Here is a 21,250-nt window from a genome sequence, read left to right on the forward strand (position 1 = left end):
GAAATGTACATCTTCTGTCAGCCAGAGAACTTGAACTTGGCCTTGTGTGGGGTCTCAATCACATGTTCCTTGTTTTGCAGCTTGATTGCAGTTGGAGCCTAGGTTGGAGATGGGGTGAGGTCATACATCAATGTCCACTGGAAAGGGCTGTCTCCAAGGTCCCTTAGGGCAACCCATACAATCACCAGGCTGCATACACTACCAAGGAGGCTACTGTTCACAGCCATTGCATACTGAGCCCCACAGGGAAAGAGCACAGCCTACTTACTTAATTGGCTGCAGATCGGCTACCGTATTTTAAATTTCATTCTTAATGTTCCTTTTTAAAAATTGCATTTTGTTCTTGCTTTACAGTTTTAAAAGCTTTTCTCGTTTTCCCCAGCATATTAATTATACTGATTCCAGTTTTATTTTGAAGTTTCCTTTTGCTGTCTAGGTAGTCTCTGTTTCCTCTGAGTTTTTATCCTCTCTGTACTCTTGCTCTAGTCTCCAGCTTTCATCTTGGGCATTTTTCTTTTCACGTTTCTATTGATTCTTGGCTGTCAATTCATTTTAGCATCTTTTCAGATACTGACAAGCCGATCAAAGGCTCCATCATAAGAGGGTGGTTGATTGGTGGTGCTCTGTTGTGAGGTGATCTAATAGGGACCAGGTATTTCTTTGGGAAAAGTCCACACATAAGTAGCTTTGGGCTTTTTCTTTTCTGTAGACTATTTAGTGTCTCCAGAAAAATTCCTCTGCTCTCTTGCTAGCTGGGAATGAGCTAGGCTGTCATTGTTTGGGGAGCCCACTTGGGGAAGACGGCATAGTTATTAAATGACGTAAGGGATGTAAACTCCAGTTGTGTGACTTCAGCCCTTGCCCTGGGCTGCTGTGGTTCTTGCCTCCTGTGGTTCTTGCCTCCTGCATTAAAATGGAAGTTGGGCTTCATAGCTTTTACATCAAGTTTTTTGTACTCATTATGTATAATAGCCTGTTTTAGTCCTATATGTTATAGTTAGGAACACTGTGTATATGGTGATATTTAATTATTTCCATGTTAGAGATTTATAATTTGTTCTTAATTTACAGCTGTTTTCAAGGAGCAAACCTCCAAGGGGCCTGTATGTTTATGGAGATGTTGGTAAGTGTGCTAAAATAAGTTTTGAGTGGTCCAAACAGGAAATGTCCCAGCTTTAGCCCAGGGATATTTCCATTTCCATCCCTCAGTCTGCCACCAGGTAGGGAATAGGATGGGGCAAAGTAAAACAGGAGGAGAGGATAGGGGAGAGGTGGGAGCTATCTTAGTTTTCACTTTCACTTTTCATAGAGAAGTGACCTGAGCTGAAGTCGGATGCTTAACTGACTGAGCCACCAGGCGCTCCTAGGCACCCCTATTCTTTTTTTTTTTTTTTTTTAATTTTTTTTTTTCAACGTTTATTTATTTTTGGGACAGAGAGAGACAGAGCATGAACGGGGGAAGGGCAGAGAGAGAGAGGGAGACACAGAATCGGAAACAGGCTCCAGGCTCTGAGCCATCAGCCCAGAGCCCGACGCGGGGCTCGAACTCACAGACCGCAAGATCGTGACCTGGCTGAAGTCGGACGCTTAACCGACTGTGCCACCCAGGCGCCCCTAGGCACCCCTATTCTTAATGGATGAGTGGTTATGTTTCCTTGGTCTCCCACATCCACATACTGGGCACAAAGACTTACCTTTTCATGGAAACCTTATGAGCTATTGCTTACCTTCTAGATTTAACTAATCAATGAGTGTCTGCTTCTTTTCTGACTTTGTTCTTGGTGAAATTGTTGTTTGGCTTCTGTTTCCTTCAAACAAGTTCTTTTCTCCTGGTCCTAAACCTTTCCCTGTTTACCCACATTTATTGATGTCATAAAGGTGGCTCTTATTTTATTTGGTCTTAATGCTTATCAATTATTTTTTTTATTGGCTTACTCAAAATGCACATTTACATATAGCAAAATCGGTTTGCTCCTCAACTGATAAACCTCAAGCTCCCCTACAGCCATAACAAATTTGTGCTATGAGGAAATGGTAGCAAAAGTTTTTATCTTAATAAGAATTTTAGGACCAGAAAAGTATTAGGAGTTGAATAAGTAGTTATGGTGCCTTAAAGATCCAACTGTTCTTTTCTGGGTCCTCCCTCTTCCCATTTGTTTATGAATGCCTGTAAATACCTGCTCTACACTTAGAGATTTAGCAAGTTTAAGAAAAAGAATCGGTGAGTTCATAAACAAGTGGATGATAAGAGATTGTCCTTTAAGATTCATCAAGTTCTTGGAGCTTACAGATTTGGAAAATGTCAAAGAAATTCAAGCTATTCTATTTTGTTTTTGTTTTTTTTTTAGATTTTAAAGTAATCTCTACACTCACCATGGGGCTTAAACTCACAGCGCCAAGATCAAGAGTTGTACGCTCTTCTGACCAAGCCAGCCAGGCGCCCCCAAGCTATTCTTTTTCTTAGTTCATTGGCTAATTGGTATTTTTAAGAATAGCGTATGCTTATTTCTTATTTAGAAAGCAATTTATTCCAAAGGCTTATTTACAAAGCAATTTATTCCACAGTTTTATGTGTCTACACCTTTGGGTACTGTTCTCATTCTGTGGTCATCTCTTATTCTTTGCCTCTTTGGAGAACATTTACCTCCTATACCTTCACTTTCACGTTTAGTCATTGCTAAATCAACATCTTTGTTTCTCCTGTTACCTTAACCACTTACCCATAAATGGAGATGGTTAGTAAAGCACAACTGTTTCTACTTCTGCAAAAGGGCTTTTAAAAACAACCCCAAAACCTATGAAAGTTACTGCATTTTAGTTTGGAAAATACGGCCATACGCTAACAAATTGAAGGGAGGTATAACAAGCGTCATTCGTCCGAGTGCTTGAAGGAATTGGAGAAGATGTGATAACATGGGATGTTCACAGAGCTGGGTGTGTGGCAACCTTTGGTTAAGAACATCTTTATAGCGTAGAGAGGGGAAGAGAAAGGAATTCTAAAATAGGAAGGAAGATGAACATTTTGGTGGCTATACTCAGTTTAGTTTAGGATACTTGCAAAAACAGGTAGTAAAAGATAGGTCAATTCTCAGTTTGAGGGCGTTCTCTGGCTGGGAGAATAGCCTCAGAATGCTCTCCCAAGCTCTTTTTTGTTACTATTTTCCTTTTTTTAGACTTGGGAAACAGGTGTTCAGTTTCAGAGAGACTCATGACAAAGAGAGGTCTGTGTCATAGCACCCCCTCCCCTTCCTTATTTCTGCACTTGCCCTAGGCTCTGTCACGCATGCTTCTTTCTACTCATGTGGAGATGACTGGCTCAGATGGATCCTCAATCCAGGGAGCCCCAGTAGATTTGATTCAGTAATTTTCATTCATTTTCACTAATAAAATGCTTATTAGCACATCTGCAGAAGGCAAAAGCTGCAATAGGAGTGTTTTTTTTTAATAAAATTTTTTATAAATATGTTAAATGTTATATTTATATAAATGTTTTATTAATGTTAAATTTATTTATTTTTTGAGAGACAGAGTATGACTGGTAGAGGGGCAGAGAGAGAGGGAGTCACAGATTTGGAAGCAAGCTCCAGGCTCTGAGCTGTCAGCACAGAGCTGGATGTGGGGCTCAAACTCACGAACGCGAGATCATGACCTGAGCCGAAGTTGGATGCTTAACTGACGCCCCAGGAGTGTTTTGTGGCTTCATTCTTACCCTGCAGTTGGCTTTCTTGGGTTTCAGCTCTGGCTAGCAGACTGCAGTGGTGATGGCGGGTTGTTGATTTCCCTGGTACATTTGGAGAGAATCAAAGGAGGTTTTTATTTATCAGTCCCTTTTCTGCTGCCTCCTGGTTTAACCTCACCTGCTTCACATTGATAATTTCATCAGTCAAAAGGTAGGCTGGTTTTAGGATTAGGAGCTGGGAAGCAAAACTCTGGGCTTGGGGCAGTGATGGAGGACACCACCCCCAGCTCCTTTAGCAGGAAGATTGGCTGTGAAAAGGGCACCGTGGGGAAGGGGGGCTAGCGCTTGAGTAGTCCTTTTTGGCTTCATAACTACATAGGCTTGAAAGTTAGAACTTAAAAGGGTTTTAGGTTTTATAAGAATCTTCTCTTGAGAAAAATACAAGGTTTTATTTAGGATACTGCAGAGACCAAAGCAAAATTGTGAGGTAGATAAAATTTATTGTTGGTTTCTTCCCCACGTTTTTTCAACATCTGTCCTCATTCTTGCGTTCACTTGACAAGTATCTGCTGTGTGCCAGGCACCGTGTTGTTTCTGCAGATGGTGGTGGTCAGTAAAAGCAGACACAGTCTTTGCTCACCCGAAACTTACAGACTCTTGTGATGGCTCTAGAAATGTTTTTTGAACACAACCTACAGTAAAAAAATATTTTTACATTCTGACGTACATGTAAGTGTGTGTGTGTGCACACATATGTACACACACACACCCTGAAAAATAGTTTCATGAAAGAAAACTTACCCTTACATGTGGTACATTTTGATATTTTCTATTCTATTCTATGAAAAAATAATTCTGGTTATAGAGGCAGTTTTTTTAAAAAATTTTTAAATCTTTATTTATTTTTGAGAGACAGAGAGACAGTGCAAGTAGGGGAAGAACAGAGAGAGAGGGAGACACAGAATCTGAATCAGGGTTCAGGCTCTGAGCTGTTGGCATTCTAGGGTTTGTTCCTGCTGTTTCATCTCTTTGGGCATTAGGATTTCTCATGCTGGATCTTCCATGAGACACAGCTTTCTCCTCCACTAGTTAAACTTACCTGGTTGGACTCATATTATTCCAGGATCTTCCAGCCTTCTAGCTAAACTTCTGAACTATTTCTAAGCTGTTTTTTTTTTTTTTTTCAACGTTTATTTATTTTTGGGACAGAGAGAGACAGAGCATGAACGGGGGAGGGGCAGAGAGAGAGGGAGACACAGAATCGGAAACAGGCTCCGGGCTCTGAGCCATCAGCCCAGAGCCTGACGCGGGGCTCGAACTCACGGACCGCGAGATCGTGACCTGGCTGAAGTCGGACGCTTAACCGACTGCGCCACCCAGGCGCCCCTCTAAGCTGTTTTTAATCTAAACTATTCTAAACTACTTTTTAAGTTTTTTGTTAAAATTTTTAAATATTTATTTTAGACACCACACACACATACACACACACACACACACACAGCACAAGTGGGAGAGGGGCAGAGAGAGGGAGACACAGAATCCGAAGCAGGCTCCAGCTGTCAGCACAGAGCTCGACGTGGGGCTTGAACCCATGAACTGCAAGATCATGACCTGAGCGAAGGTGAGACACTTAACTGACTAAGCCACCAGGCACCACTACTTTTTAAGTTTTTAATGGGTTCCATTGGATTAATGGGTTACCGTTCCAGAACATTTGCATTTAAAGAGAGTCTTCTGAGAGTTAGAATTTCACTGAAACTTAGTATATGAAATAGAACTGTAGTGATTCAGCTGGCCAGTTGGTGATTTTGAGCAGACAAATCTTTTTTTGTTTTTTTAATGTTTATTTATTTTTGAGACAGAGAGAGCATGAGCGGGGGAGGGGTAGAGAGAGAGAGACACACAGAATCTGAGGCAGGCTCCAGGCTCAGAGCCATCAGCACAGAGCCCGACGTGGGGCTCGTACTCGTCAACTGTGAGATCATGACCTGAGCCAAAGCCGGACACTCAACCGACTGAGACACCCAGGTGCCCCCTGGGCAGAGACGTCTTTTAACATCTCTGAAATTCTACCATACACAGGCTCTTGCCCACCCATACTAAATCTAATGGTGCTTATCATAGACACATTTAAAGAATTTTACATTTTAGAAAGATCTTTGCTACCATTTCTTTCCTTTTTTTGTTAGTGTCATGAACTTAACATTTTCCTCCTATTCTCCCTAAACACTCTTTGGTGCTGAGGAAAGTCAAATATTAATAATTACTTGGGTATATTTACTAGTCTCTGTTAGAAGTAGAGAAAAAAATAGATATTGGTAGAAATTAATAAGAGAACAAATACAAAATAAGTAGAATTAAGTATATATAAGCCATACCATTTTCATATTAACATTTTAAATTTCATTAAGTATTCAGTTACTCAGATTTCTAATTATATCATAAACGTTTCTGTTTTCAATGTGATATTGTTAAGTCTTTAGTCTGTGTGTGTGTGTGTGTGTGAGTGTGTGTGTGTCTCACATCATACCACAGAAATGCATCAGCAAAATTCAGGCTATTCATATATATGCAACATATGTAATGCATGTATGATGTTACATACATACATATATAAACCGATTTGTCTGGTAGGATTTCCTACAACCTGGATCTTGCTGATGCATCCCTGCGGTATAGTGTGAGAGTCTTCCAACTTTGTCTTTTTCAAGATTGTTTTGGCTATTCTATGGCTTTTGCATTTCCATATAAATTTTATTTATTTATTTATTTATTTATTTATTTATTTATGAGAGAATGCAAGCATGAGTGGGGGAGGGACAGATGGAGAGGTAGAGAGAGAATCTTAAGCAGGCTCCATGCTCAGGGCAGAGCTGGATGCGGGGCTCAATCTCACAAACTGAGTCACTAAGGCGCCCTGTTATTTTCTTCTTCAAAAAGTAATAGTCATCCCAATGAGTGTGAAGTGGTATCTCATCGTGCATTTCTCAAATGATTAGTGATATCGAGCATCTTTTCATTGTAGGTTTCTTTTGTATTTGTCCTTTATGTGTTTGAAAGTATGCTGCTTTTCCTAGTTTGCTGAGAGATTTTATCATAAACGTGTGTTGAGTTTTTTTCAAGTGTGATGATTATATGGTTTTTATATGTTAAATTTTATTTTGGCAGGGGGTTAAGTTACTTACATGCCAGCTCAATTTATTTGAAGGTGTTTTTAATTGAAATTTTTATTAAGATAATTAATAAATTTACATATACTAGTAAGAAGTAATAATGGAGGTATCTGTGTACATGTTACTCATTTCTCCCCAAAGGTAACATTGTACAAAGACTACAGTATAAATATCACAAACAGAATGACATTGATACAATTCACTGATCTCATTCAAATTTCTTGTTTTACTTGTACTCATTTATGTATGTGTGTATTTAGTTCTATATAATTTATCACCTGGTGGTTCATGTATCCACCACCACAGTCAAGGGACTACACATTCTGTCACCGCAAGAGTCCCTTGTATTGCTCATAATTTTATAACCATACCTAGTCACCCATTGTTTCTAAGTCCTGGAAACCACGAATCTGTTCTCCATTCCTAAGATTCTGACATTTCAAAAATGTTACATAAATGGCATAGTATGTAACCTCATGAGATTGGCCTTTTTTTTTTTTTTCTTTCTCAGCGTAATTCTTTGGACATTCATTCAAGTCGTATGAGTTCAGTATCTCTGGAAATTGTTCATCTTACAGTTCCCTGGTGGCCATTCTTTGCCTCACACCGTAGAGGATCACCCTACACATGAGCAGCTAGTATTCAGCCAAAGACTCAAGAATACTCTCATGTTGATTTCTGGAGCTCTTTCATAGCTTCCTTTTCCCTGGCACTTTGCCTTGCAAATTTCACCTCTGTGGGACTCCTAATTCTGATCTCTCTCAACCCATCTCAGCCAGTCGTGGGTGTTTTGCTTGGATTCCTCCGTTCTGTTCAGCAGTCTGGAGGGTACCTCCAAGCCAAAAGCTGGAGTGATCTAGGGCTCATCTTGTTTTTTCCTTCTGTCATGGATCAGAGTCTTGTACTGTTATTTTCCAGTGTCTGAAAACATTAGTTTCATGTATCTCATCCCGTTTTCTAGTTGTTTACATTGGGATGGCAAGTCTGGAACCAGTTACTCTCACATAGTCTCTCAAATGTTTTCATTTTCTTGGTACACATTGCCAAGCTTTTCTTGCTCCAAGGTGATACAAATGTTCACACATATTATCTGCTGGGTCTTTCATATTTGTTAGCACCTTGGATTCATCTGGAAATAATTTTGGTGTGAAATGTGATGGTAGAGATCTAGTTTTATTTTTTGCAAATGGTTGAGCATTTGTCTTTAGCAATTACTGTTTTTTTTAATATACACTCTTATGTATACTCAGATCTGCTTAATTGGTTTAGTTGATTCTTTAAAAAATTCAGTACCACTCAAATATAATTTCTCTAATTTCATAATATATTTGTATTATGTAGTTTCTCTTCTTCCTGTCTTTGCCCCCCCCATCTCTATTACTTGCTACTTATCTTGTTTCAGAACATTTTTGACATCTTTTTAAAAGAAATTAACTGCTCAGCAGAATTTTTAAAAATGTGGGTGTTTTGTTTTACTCAAATGTTAAGTGCTTTATTTTTTTCTAATTAATCATGGGTCTTAGATATCATGCCATATCAGAACATATAGATTTACCTCATTCATTTACTGGGTGTAATATTTTATTATATGAACATTTCACAATTCACTTAACCAGTTTCCTGTTGATAGGCATTTGTTTATTTTTTATTTATTTTTTTTTACCAAGAGATTGACTTTAGGATCATGTTGTCAAGTTATTCCTAAATTGATTTTTTTAAATGTTTATTTATTTTTGAGAGAGAGAGAGAGAGAGAGAGGGAGGGAGGGAGGGAGGGAGGGAGAACACGAGCAGGGGAGGAGCAGAGACAGAGGGAGACACAATCAATAACAGGCTCCAGGCTCTGAGTTGTCAGCACAGAGCCCGATGCCGGGCTTGAACTCACGAACCGTGGGATCATGATCTGAGCTGAAGCCGGACGCTCATCTGACTGGGCAACCAGGCGCCCCCCTAAGTTGAGTTTGATTGGGATTTGACTGAGCTTTGAAGTAATTTAGGGGAAAAAAATCTCCTTATACTATTGATTTTGGTTCTGAGTATTTTTAAATACTTATCTTTTGATGGATACTGCCAAACTGACTTCCAGAAAGGATTTTTTTGTTTATTTTAATTTTATTTATTTATTGTGTATGTGTGTGTGTGTGTGTGTGAGAGAGAGAGAGAGAGAGAGAGAGAGAGAGAGAGAGAGAGAGAACATGTACAAGCGGGGAACGGGCAGAGAGAGGGAAAGAGAGAATCCCAGGCAGGCTCTGCACTGTCAGCGCAGAGCCCAACGTGGGGCTCGAGCTCATCAACTGTGAGATCATGACCCGAGCCGAAACCTAGAGTCTTAACCGACTGAGTCACCCAGGCGCCCCCAGGAGGGCTGGTTTTATACTACCACCAGAAGTGTATCGGAGTGCTTGTTTTCCTACATCGTCACCAATATAAAAATGTTGTATAATTGGTGTTTTAATTTGTATTCCTTTTTATTTCTGGTAGAATTAAACTTTTAAAAATATGTTTAAAGCAATGTATTTGTATTTTTTGTGTCATTTGAATACTCATATTTTTTTTTTGCTCATTGATCATCTGTTTTTTTCTTTCCCCTCTTGAGTCTGTACTGTTTAGTACTCTTTCAGTTGTAGCGGGGAAAAAAAGGCAGTTGAGTTAGCTGAACCAGAGGAGGAATTTAAAGGTTGGTTTAATTATTCGGTTGAATAATTAATTAATTAATAATAATTATTAAGTTGAATGAATTAAGTTGATTGAACTGAGGGTAGATCTATATTTACTATCTTTTTTTTTTTTTTTCAACGTTTTTATTTATTTGTGGGACAGAGAGAGACAGAGCATGAACGGGGGAGGGGCAGAGAGAGAGGGAGACACAGAATCGGAAACAGGCTCCAGGCTCTGAGCCATCAGCCCAGAGCCTGACGCGGGGCTCGAACTCCCGGACCGCGAGATCGTGACCTGGCTGAAGTCGGACGCTTAACCGACTGCGCCACCCAGGCGCCCCTATATTTACTATCTTAAATAATGTGTTGGGGATCTCTCTCCCTTTCCCTCCATTTCCCTTTTCCTTCATCTTTTTTGTCCTGCTTTCCTTTTTGGCTTCATTCTTGTTCACAGGTTTGTCATTGGATTCATTGTTGGTCACAATTTTTTGCAGTTATAGAAAAGATTTCTGGAATTTTCTAGGTTGCTCTTTCAGAGAGAAAAGAGATGATGGTCATTCTCAGAACCTATATTCACTGCCCCTGGATAACACTGACCTAACCTAGGTACATGCCGATTGCAGGGCCAACCACAGTGTATATGATAACGGGGTATTTTTGATTGGCCCATCCTGTGATTAATACCCTCATAGAATCATGCTAAGTAGAGAAGTTTGCAGAAGGAAGAGATTTAGGACAGACCACAAAACAGAACAAAACAAAATACACAATTCCATTGTAGTTTTTAAGAGCTTTTTATATTTTAAAGATATGTAAGGTCAATCTTTAAAGTTTCATGAAGGCTGGGATTTTTGTCCGTTTTGTTTACTACTAGATCCTGAGGCACGATAGGGCCTCACACATGGTGTTCAGTAACAATATATTGATTGTATAAATAAAGATATTAATTTTATTTATAGTGATTTTGATATTCAGAAGGTTGAAGTTCATGTAGCCTAATTTATCATTTTTTTCTTTTTGATTTTTTTTTTTGCTTTTATTTCCAGAAACGTTTTATATGATGGTGTTGTTAAGTCTGTTTTTTAAAGTGTTAGCACAAAGATTGCATTCAAATATATATTATTCACATTTTTGGTTAGATAATTCATGACTTTTTTTCTGGATCTACAAGTATACTGTGCTTCATGCAGAAGAGTTTGAAACTTTATTTTTTGCATAAATGTAATGATTTAAAATCTGCCACTTACTGTATCAAGAAATGTTATACTGAATGGTTTTACAAAAAATTATTTTTAAATCTAATTGATCTCTTTATTAGTGACCAAATGTGTTTGGTGAATTGTACTTTCATATACAAAAAACTTTCTGGTAATTCCAGTGGCATAGGTTCAAAGTCATGTGAAGTGGAGGAAAGCCAAATAGATTTAAGGCTCAGATTTTACATCCTCAGCTGCCTATCAATACGCGTAGCTCCTGCAAAGAGAGGATGGGCACTGTGGTAGAGTGGTGGTGGAGAAAGTGGTGAGGGTGAGAGAGAGCACCAGCCTGGCCTGGCTGGGCCTGCTGAGGAATGCTGGGTCTGAACCCAGCTCTAGTGCCACCAGTGTCCCCAGAGCTCTGGGCTTCCTGTGAGGGAATAAGACTTTCTGTGCATACTTTGTTGAATGTGATTCTTTGATTACTAAAGCAATCACAGTGATTAAAAATTTCGGTGTGTTGAGGGGCGCCTGGGTGGCTCAGTTGGTTAAGCATCCGACTTCTTCGGCTCAGGTCATGATCTCGTGGTTCGTGGGTTTGAGCCCCGTGTTGGGCTCTGTGCTGACAGCTCAGAGCCTGGAGCCTGTTTCAGATTCTGTGTCTCTCTCTCTCTCTGTGACCCTCCCCTGTTCATGCTCTGTCTCTCTCTGTCTCAAAAATAAATAAACGTTAAAAAAAAATTAAAAAAATTTCGGAGGGGAAGGAAAAAAAAAAAAGAGGTTAGAGTGGGAGAGAGCCAAAGCATAAGAGACTCTTAAAACTGAGAACAACTCTTAAGAGACTCTTAAAAACTGAGAACAAACTGAGGGTTGTTGGGGGGTGGGAGGGAGGGGAGGGTGGGTGATGGGTATTGAGGAGGGCACCTTTTGGGATGAGCACTGGGTGTTGTATGGAAACCAATTTGACAATAAATTTCATATATTAAAAAAAAATAAAATAAAGAATGAAATACAAAAAAAAAATTCGGTGTGTTGAATATTAGGTAATTAAATTATAAGGGTTAACTATATTAGAATTTCTTCAAGTAGGCCTCATTTTGAAAGACTTAGGTGCTGAGCTTTTTAAGAAAGTGTTACATTTTAAGAACACTTTCTTAAAAAGCTGAAACAAAACAAACAAAGGGGGAAAAAAAGACAAACGGAGAAAGAGACTCTTAACTATGGAGAACCTGATGGTTACCAGGGCAGAAGTGGTGGAGGGATGTGTGAAATAAACTAGGTGATGGGGATTAAGGAGTGTGCTTGTCATGATGAGTTCCAGGTGATGTATAAAATTGTTGAATCACTGTATTGTATACCTGAAACTAATTTAACTCTGTGTGTTTACTGGAATTAAAATAAAAAACTTAAAGAGAACATAATATCAACATTTATAAAGGAAATCCTGTAGGATGTGCAAGAAGAAATAAAGATAAACCTACAGAAAAAGTGTTCTATTGGCAATTCTCCAGCTCTAACATACATGTATTATTTATTTTCAGAATTTATGTTAGATACTAATCTTTTCTTTTTTTTTAATTTTTTTTTTCAAATTTCCCATAGTGCCTAAGACCACTCCTCATGCGTATGGCCCAATAAAGCCATAAATATTTATTTAATTGATAAAGTTATTTTATTCATATTGATGTCTTTTGGAAGAGAAACTGAAGGATGAATAATCTGCAAATCTTACCAGTTTATTTACATAATTCTCTGGGAGAAATAGCCCCTGTAATGTTAACTAGATGTCATATTTCCTAATAACAGGATTTTAACAGAAAAGAGCAATGTCAACATTTTATTTTTAGCTGGTTTAACATAAAAAATAAACACTCCTTTCTAAAAAAGTAACATAGTCTTAAGCTTTCCAGTAGAAGAGTGTGGTTTCATTATCCCAAAGCTAATGAACAATCATTAGAGCAATCAGTACATACTGTTTAATAGTTTTTTTTTTTTTTTAAGGTACAGGGAAAACAATGGTGATGGACATGTTTTATGCTTATGTGGAAATGAAGAGGAAGAAACGGGTTCATTTTCATGGTTTCATGCTAGATGTTCATGAAAGTAAGTTAAATGATCTAAAAGAAGGGGTTTTTAAGTGGACAAACACTACAAAATACTTTTCTTCATCTTTTAAAATTCTTAATCTTTTAATCTTTTAAAATATTAGATTTTGCTTAAAGTAAGGTTTTATTTGGTTTCATTTGTTTTGTGCTATATTGAAATGATTTGTAGTGTATTTAGAGTTGATCCTAAAGACAGATTCAAAATCAGTACTTCCCAGTAAGAGAAGAGAGGTTACTATATGAAGGTCAGGTATTTTCTCCTTCTACTAAAGGTCAATAAGAAATGTTAAAAACTCACTTATTTGGAGAAGTTGTTCTTGATTAGGTCCTTTCCTCTGTGTTACCTTAGCATGTAGGCATTCATGTACTTGTAGGCATGCTTTATTGTTTGTCAACGTTCCTTTTTAAAAAAATTTTTATTTTTATTTTTTGAGAGCGAGCTCTGTGTGTGAGGGAGTGTGTGCAAGTGGGGGAGGTGCTGAGGGAGAAGGAGGAGGGTATTTTAAGCAGACTCCGTGCTCAACAGGGAGCCTCAGTCGGGGCTTGATTTCACAGTCCTGAGACTATGACCTGAGCCAAAATGAAGAATCAGACGCTCAACCAACTGTGCCACTCAGGCGCCCTGCTTTGTTGGTGTTCTTAAGTTATGTCATTTTGCATTACTTGTCTACCAGCTATACTAACCTCACCAGGGCGGGAACATTGTATTTTTCTTCTAATACTTTCAGCATTTAGTACACATATAATGAGTGAAGTGGGACTGGCTAGAGACCAGGAAGCATCCTGATTATGTATGCTAGACGTAGGGCAGGATCACCTCCTCTGCCTCCATCTCTGAAATCCTCAGCAGTAAGACTGATCTGTTGATCCATCTAGTTACCATCTTGTCATCTAGCCTATCATTTGTCATCTCTGAAGTGATTGAAAAGAGGGGGGATGGAATGACTACAAAGTGTCCTTACAGCCATGGGAATGCATTAATATGTGAACAACTTATTTTGAGGTAGAGAAAGTGCAACCAATTTTCAATAATCACATTTGATTTTATGTGGCATTTACACGTAATTTTTATGTTTACGCTAAGATTTCATTTAGAGATTTAAAAGATATGTTATAGTTGTCTAAAATGGACTATTAATACAATATTTGATTTGTGTTTAATTTTATCCATTAAAGGAATACACCGCCTTAAACAGAGTTTGCCAAAAAGGAAACCGGGATTCATGGCTAAATCATATGATCCGATAGCTCCCATAGCTGAAGAAATTAGCGAAGAGGCATGTCTCTTATGTTTTGATGAGTTTCAGGTAAGGTAGAGATATTTCATAGATGTAGAATGATATGCTGAATGATATGTGAAGATTTAAATTCTGTTCCTGATTTTATCATTGTTTTATAAATTGATTTGACACATTACCTCTTATTTTACTGTCTGGTCCAGGAGTCAGCAAACTATGGCTTGCAAAGGGAAAATCTTGCCCATCTGCTTTTGTATGGCCAGTGAGAAAAGAATGATTTTTATATTTTTAAAGAGTCTTTTCAAAAAGAAAAAGAAAATGCAACAAAGGCCATATGTGGCTTGCAAAACCTAAAACATTTACTACTCAGTCTTTTATAGGAAAAGTTTGCCTTCCCCTATATTACAGTCAGTGGATTTACATTTCCCCTATACCACAATGGAGATAATGTTGATTACACAATAATGTCTAAAGATATTTGAAGTTTTTTTAAATGTTTATTTTTATTTTGAGAGAGAGTGTGCACACACAAGCAAGCATGAGAGGGGGAGGGGGAGAGAATTAGAGAATCCCAAGCAGGCTGTGTGCTGTCAGTACAGAGCTGGACTTGGGGACTCAATCTTATGAACTGTGAGATCATGAACTGAGCTGAAATCAAGAGTCAGACACTCAGCCAACTGAGCCACCCAGGCACCCCTGAAGTTTTTTTGAAAGCATTATATAAAAAAAACAAATGATTCACTCATCTCATTTAGACTTTACAACTTATTTGTGATAAAGGGAGGGAGTTCGCCCTCATTGAACTTCTAAAGTTTCTTCTAGTTTTAGGATTCTCTGAAACAGTACGTTTAAATTGGTAATATGTTACTTTCTGATCTTTATTTCCTATGAGAGCAAATATGGCATGCCAGCAAATACCGTATCTTACGTTTTTCTGTGTCCCAGAGTTTAACAACAACAACAACAACAGATACTCTAGTTAAGAATTATTTCCTCATTTCACTGCTTTCTTTAGTAGGTCTGAAATGCAGTAGTTGATTTTTCTATAATGCTTATCAGAAGAGCAATTGGTTATTGGAATAAAAATAGAAAAACCGTAAGTACTGAATATAAACTTAAAAATAGGGCATCACTGGGGTGCCTGGGTGGCTTAGTCAGTTAAGCATCTGACTTCAGCTCAGGTCATGATCTCAAGGTTGATGAGTTCAAGACCCACATCAGGCTCTCTGCTGTCAGCACAAAAGCCTGCTTTGGATCCTCTATCCCTCTCTCTCTCTGTCCCTTCCCTGCTTGTTCTCTCTGTCTCAAGAATAAATTTTTTTTTTTTTTTAACGTTTATTTATTTTTGAAACAGAAAGAGACAGAGCATGAACGGGGGAGGGGCAGAGAGAGAGGGAGACACAGAACCGGAAGCAGGCTCCAGGCTCCGAGCCATCAGCCCAGAGCCCGACGCGGGGCTCGAACTCATGGACCGTGAGATCGTGACCTGAGCTGAAGTTGGACGCTTAACCGACTGAGCCACCCAGGCGCCCCAAGAATAAATAAACTTAAAAAAAAAAAGTTTCACTCCCAAAGCTTTTGAATAATATTTCTGGAGCTGAGTGCAGAAATTCCCATGTCTGATTGCGTAAAATAAAGTCCCAGAGAACTTTCAAGGGTAGGAAGCTAACACTTTGTGCCTACTCTGAGGTGGGCCCTGGTGAGTCACACATTTTATTTAAGCCTCACAACATATTTGTGATGAAGGGAGGGAGCTGTCCTAGTTGAATTGTAAAGTTTCTTAACAGTTTTAAGATTCTCTGAAATGATGCATTTAAATTGGTAGTGAGTTATTTCTTGTTCTTCTGTGTTTAAAAACCTGGGTTGGTGGGACGATAAGAGGCCAGGATGCCTTTATCCCAAATGAGGTATGAGAAGTCTCCTTTAGTAGCTTGATACACTTAATCTAAGAGCAGTCTTGATTTATGAGAGAAGAGAAAGAAGAATTTTTGCCAGGAATGGTGTTACACTGAGCCATCTAAGGGGGAGGAATCTTTATTTCATTTTCCCTTCAGTCTATTAAGATACCCAGGCATTCACTTTTTGTACTGTACAGCTACAAAGGTCTTCAGAAGAAAGGCTGATGGGCAAGAAATGTTTACTTACTACTCTGAAGAAGAGTACTAAGTACACCAATGTGTTGCAGAAAGAAAAGGGCCTCATTTAGTTTTTTTTTTTTTTTTAATTAATTTATTTTGAAAGAGAGCATGCGTGTGAGCCGGGAAGAGGCAGAGACAGAGAGAGAGAGAGGGAGGGAGGGAGAGAGAAAATCTCAAGCAGGCTCCGAGCTGTCAATGCAGAGCCAGAGGTAGGGCGCTATCTCACGAACTGTGAGATCATGACCTGAGCCTAAACCAAGAGTCGGAAGCTCAACCGACTGAGCCACCCAGGTACCCCTAGTTCTAAAAGTAGCACCAAGTTGACAGTTATGCTGTCTTCAATAACAGAAGTCAGCAATCAATCAGGGAAGGCCATTTCTCTTGTTTCCTCATTATGAGTCTCTTAACCACAGTTTCCCTAAATAAAATTGAGTTGGCACAGTTAAATTAAAAAAAAAAATTATATGTTTATTTATTTATTTTGAGAGAGACAGCATGAGCCGGGGGGGGGGGGGGGGGAAGGGAGAGAGAGTGAGAAAAAGAGAGAGAGAGAGAGAGAGAGAGAGAGAGAGAGAGTCCCAAGCAGTTGCTTTGCTGGCGTGGGGCTCAAACTCATGAAACTGTGAGATCATACATGTCCTGACCCGAAACCAAGAGCTGGACACTCAACCAGCTGAGCCACCCAGGCACCTCTGAAGTTAAAATTTTTAAAAAGGGTACTAACACCTAACCTTTGTAAAATGATTCATGGTTTACAAATTTTTCTTATATGCTTCATTTAATTCTATAAAATAGTTATGATATTCATTATGTAGATGAGGATATAGAGGCATCAGAATTTCCTTGGTACCGTATGAAAATCATTACCCTTAACTTAAAATGTGTAAATTTTAAAACTTTCAGAGAAAAGATTGGCTTGTTTCTGTGACATGATGACCATTGACAAGACTATTTAAGAAGCTAAGGAAGTAATGAAAATTTGGTTGTGCAAAGGAGATCCTGAGAAGATTAATAGCAAGCAGGGCCAAATTACCCATGAGGTGCAGGAGGCACAGTACTTAGGGTCCATGATACTTTTAGGACCCCATGAAGATATTTTAATTTCTTTTAAAATTTGAAGAAGAAATGAATGTATCATCATGAATTCAGCCTGTATCTGTCTGTATCTGTATATATTTTACACCAACATAGTCATAAAATACAATTATGTAAATAAACACACATATTTTCAAATGTATTTTCTAATCGAGGAAGGGGCTTATGAAGGTAAAACCAGGAAAGTCATAATGTTGCCCTGATAGTGAGGTGATAACAGAAACCTGTCTGGTTGCACAGGGCATTCTCCATTGAGTTCCAATTTCGGAAGGTTGATGCTTGGCTGGGAAGAAGGAAACAAAAGCAACTGTCAGGATACTTATGTTCCAAATGAGTGAGTCTTGCAAGAGAAAGGCAGGCAGTAAAAATGATTTTTTAAGTTAAGTATTAAGGAGATCAAGGGGGATACAGGCCCCTTGGCTGTAAAATGTTACTTGTCAACAAAGAGAGAGTGGATGTGATGGAACTGTCATCACCTGCCCTGACCAGAGTTGGTTTGATGTTCATTCATTTGTTTACTCATCCATCCCTGTTGCCTTAAATAAAGAACCTTATCCCATACTATAAGACCCTATCTGACCCACAGTCAAATGGACCATGTCTGGACATCTGATCTCTGAGTAGCCTACACGGTTGTCAACAATATTGCACTTTTTGGTGTGCCCTGGGGATTGAGCCAATCATATACCCCATCTCATGTCTTTCAAGTAAAATGCAGTTTTACTGCACAGTAATGAAACAAGGGCAGTTCCTGCACAGTAATGAAACAGGAACAAAGAGACCTAGGAAATAACTGAATCCCATTAGGGGGAAGACTACAAGGCTGCTCCCTGGACAGCCGCTGAGCTCTCCAGAGCTACCTATGCTCTGAAACCAATCTTTAGCTCCGGTTCCCAGTAGGTGCTAACAGTGCTGTTCCCATCCTGGTGTCTTATTTATTTATTTATTTCTGAGAGAGAGAGAGAGAGAGAGAGAGAGAGAGAGAGAGAGAGAGAGAATGCACATGTGCAAGCAGGGGGGAGTGGTAGAGGGAGAGGGAGAGAGAGAGTCTTAAGCAGTCTCCACGCTCAGCAAGGAACCCATGCAGAGCTCTGTCTCACAGCTGTGAGATCCTGACCTGAGCTGAAATTGAGAGTTGGACGCTTAACTGACTGAGCCACCCAGCTGCGCTCCATGCATCCTGGAGTCTTAAGTAAACCCCTTTTCTTTATCTGAATCTCCTGTCCCTGTTTCTTGCAAGCAGTCTCGATGAGGATGGAACTCCTGTTTTGCTCTTATCTGCCTTAGTGGTAGGGATTTCCCTGTGGTCTGTAAAAGCTAGCATAAATAGGAGTACTGTGAGGAAATGTCACCTTCCTTCATATAAAATCCAGTACCTCCAGTGGAAGGAGAATTACCTGATGAACTAAAGACAAAATATCCCAGAGATGAGGTATCTCTTAGGATGCTTTTGACTGCAGGTAACAGAAAACCCAATTTAAAAAGGCTTAAACTCTAAGTGGGGGGTCCGGGGGGAGGGATGGAATACAATAAGATAGTGTCATTCCTTTTATTCAAGCCTGCCTCCTTCCTCTCTGATCTTATCTCCTATACTTTCAGCCTTGCTCATTGCTCCCTACTATTTCCATCCCTATTGTTTTCATAGATTGGGGAACCATAGCTAATAGATTTGGGTGTTAAACCAAATGCTTCTTTCCCGTCAGGGCTCTGAAGAAAATTTGCTCAGAGATGGTAAAACAAGACTGAATACCAAATTGATTGCCTTTGTTTAATCCCAAATGCTACTAGAATGAAGCATTCTGGTATGTCAGAGTTGACAACATGAGAGACTCTCTGCTTTTAAGAAAGTTGGGCTGCATGTCTTAGGATGAAACATGTTAGTAGTTTTGCTCTTTTATTTCCTCTACAATTCCAGACTTGAGCCCTGGAGTCTGTATGCAAGACCCTGTATGCAAGAAAAGGCCAATATCTGCATATACCCACTGTTGAGAAGAACCAGGAAAGCAAGAGTATAAGGGCAAGAATATGTCCCTTAAGAGCAGAGATGATCACTGAGCAGTACCTGGATCTCCTAGTTTTAATATCTGGACTGTGTTCCACTGGTCTTAGAGAAGCTCCTCCAGCACACCAAAACTGGATTATTTCTAGTCCAAATCTCTCCTTGTCTCTCATTCCAAAATTCAAGAGGATAAAGGGATACCTCCAAAATATTGCTGCAGCAGCATTCCAATCCCCAACATCCACACAATTTAGAACAAATAAGCAGAGCCTTTGCACTGAACTTTCTGCCTGGGACGGTCTCTCCTGGATACCCCTAAGAGTCTCTCACTTCTTCAGGTCTTTGCTCAGTTACCTCCTTAACAAGACCTATTCCTACAAAATTGCAATTTGCCATTAATCAGTGTCCCTTACTATCCTTTAAAGAAATTTTTTTAACGTTTATTTATTCTTGAGAGAGGGTGAGAGAGAGAGAGAGAGACAGAGACAGAGTGTGAGTGGGAGGAGCAGAGAGAGAGAGAGAGAGGGAGACACAGAATCCAAAGCAGGCTCCAGGCTGTGAGCTGTCAGCACAGACGTGGGCTGGAACTCAGGAACCATGAGATCATGACCTGAGCCGAAGTTGTATGCTTAACTGATTGAGCCACCCAGGCACCCTAAAACCATTCTTTAAAAAAATAACATATCATCTTCTGGTAGATAATATATTACTTATTATGTTTACTATTTATATAATTCCTCCATAACAATGTAAACTTGAAGGCAGGAATCTTTGTGTGTTTTTTTGAATGTTTATTTATTTATTTTGAGAGAGATTGAGAGAGTGAGAGAGGGGTGGAGAGAGGGAGAGAGAGAATCCCAAGCAGGTCCTCCACTGTGAGTGCAGAGCCCAATGCGGGGCTCAATGCCGAGAACCGTGAGCTCATGACCTGAGCCAAAATCAAAAGTCAGTCGCTTAACTGACTCAGCCACCCAGACACCCAGGAATCTGTTTTTAATTGACGTATCTCAAATGTCTAGAACAGTGTTTGAGGATGAATGAATGAATAATAGTGAGTGAATGAATGAATGAATGAATGAATAAATCTAGTACCAAATGATAAATATTGAGCTAGTCTCCCAACTAAGTCCCACTTCTCTTATGTATATTAACTACCCACAATTTTTCCTGTCAACATTCTGAATTATCTTAACTTTTTTGTCTAATTTAATAGATGAAAAGTGGCATCTCATTGTTTTAATATTTATTCCTTTAAGTAATAATATAGTTGGATTTTTTCTAAGTTTATTTACTAACTACTTAAAATTCATCTTTTATGAACTGAGACAATGCCATTTATTGGAATGCTTACATTCCATCTATTATGTGTATTCTGTAATAACATTAGTTTTTGTTTGTTGAGTACTGTGGGGCTATGTTCTTAACTACTGTACTATGCTAAGTATCATTCTCTAGCTAAAATTCTATACAGCTACATATCAATAATATGCAATTATACTAGCATATATACCATACATAGATAATACAGCTGACATTTCTTGAGGATTTACTCTAAGGATCATAACAATTTTGCAAGGTAGGTATTGTTACTACCTTCATTATATTGATGAGGAAATTAAGGGTCAGAGAAGTTAAGTAACTTGTCCAAGGTCACACAGCTGGTAACTCAGTTTGAATTCATCATTGGTGCTCTGATTCATTAGTAGTAACAGCTACGTTATATGTTCTCTTTGGTATATGATGTCTTGTGTTATATATTTAAATACATAGATCTAGAGCTGAGTTGACTTTTAGTAGATATTTTAATGACAGAACCTAAAAATTATCCTTAAGCCTATTAAGTCTAGTATAATACATTGCTGATTTTCTAGAAGAGAATTTTTTTGGCCCTTTTTTCTTAACAGCCATATGTCTACAATCATCACATCACTTTTAAAATCGAATCCTACTAGTAGTCTTGATTTTTAACTA

General features: G+C 38.8%; 1 protein-coding gene and 1 non-coding gene across 3 annotated transcripts in view; one reads left to right on the forward strand and one right to left on the reverse strand.

Moving 5' to 3' along the window:
- AFG1L (AFG1 like ATPase) overlaps positions 1-21,250 on the forward strand; it is a 208,482-nt gene that overhangs the window by 56,776 nt on the left and 130,456 nt on the right. For both annotated transcript variants that reach the window (XM_086707541.1, XM_025925758.2), the window contains exons 4-6: positions 1,072-1,123; positions 12,706-12,807; positions 13,986-14,116. In XM_086707541.1, the coding sequence (XP_086563667.1) occupies positions 1,072-1,123; positions 12,706-12,807; positions 13,986-14,116 (285 nt within the window). The remainder of the gene's footprint in view (positions 1-1,071; positions 1,124-12,705; positions 12,808-13,985; positions 14,117-21,250) is intronic.
- Positions 146-282, reverse strand: LOC112863001 (small nucleolar RNA SNORA70). Its single transcript, XR_003223844.1, has one exon. It is a non-coding gene; the product is annotated as a small nucleolar RNA SNORA70 (small nucleolar RNA).

The sequence above is a fragment of the Puma concolor genome, chromosome B2 (assembly GCF_028749965.1).
Source record: "Puma concolor isolate L17-30 chromosome B2, mPumCon1.1.hap2, whole genome shotgun sequence".
NCBI lineage: Eukaryota > Metazoa > Chordata > Mammalia > Carnivora > Felidae > Puma > Puma concolor.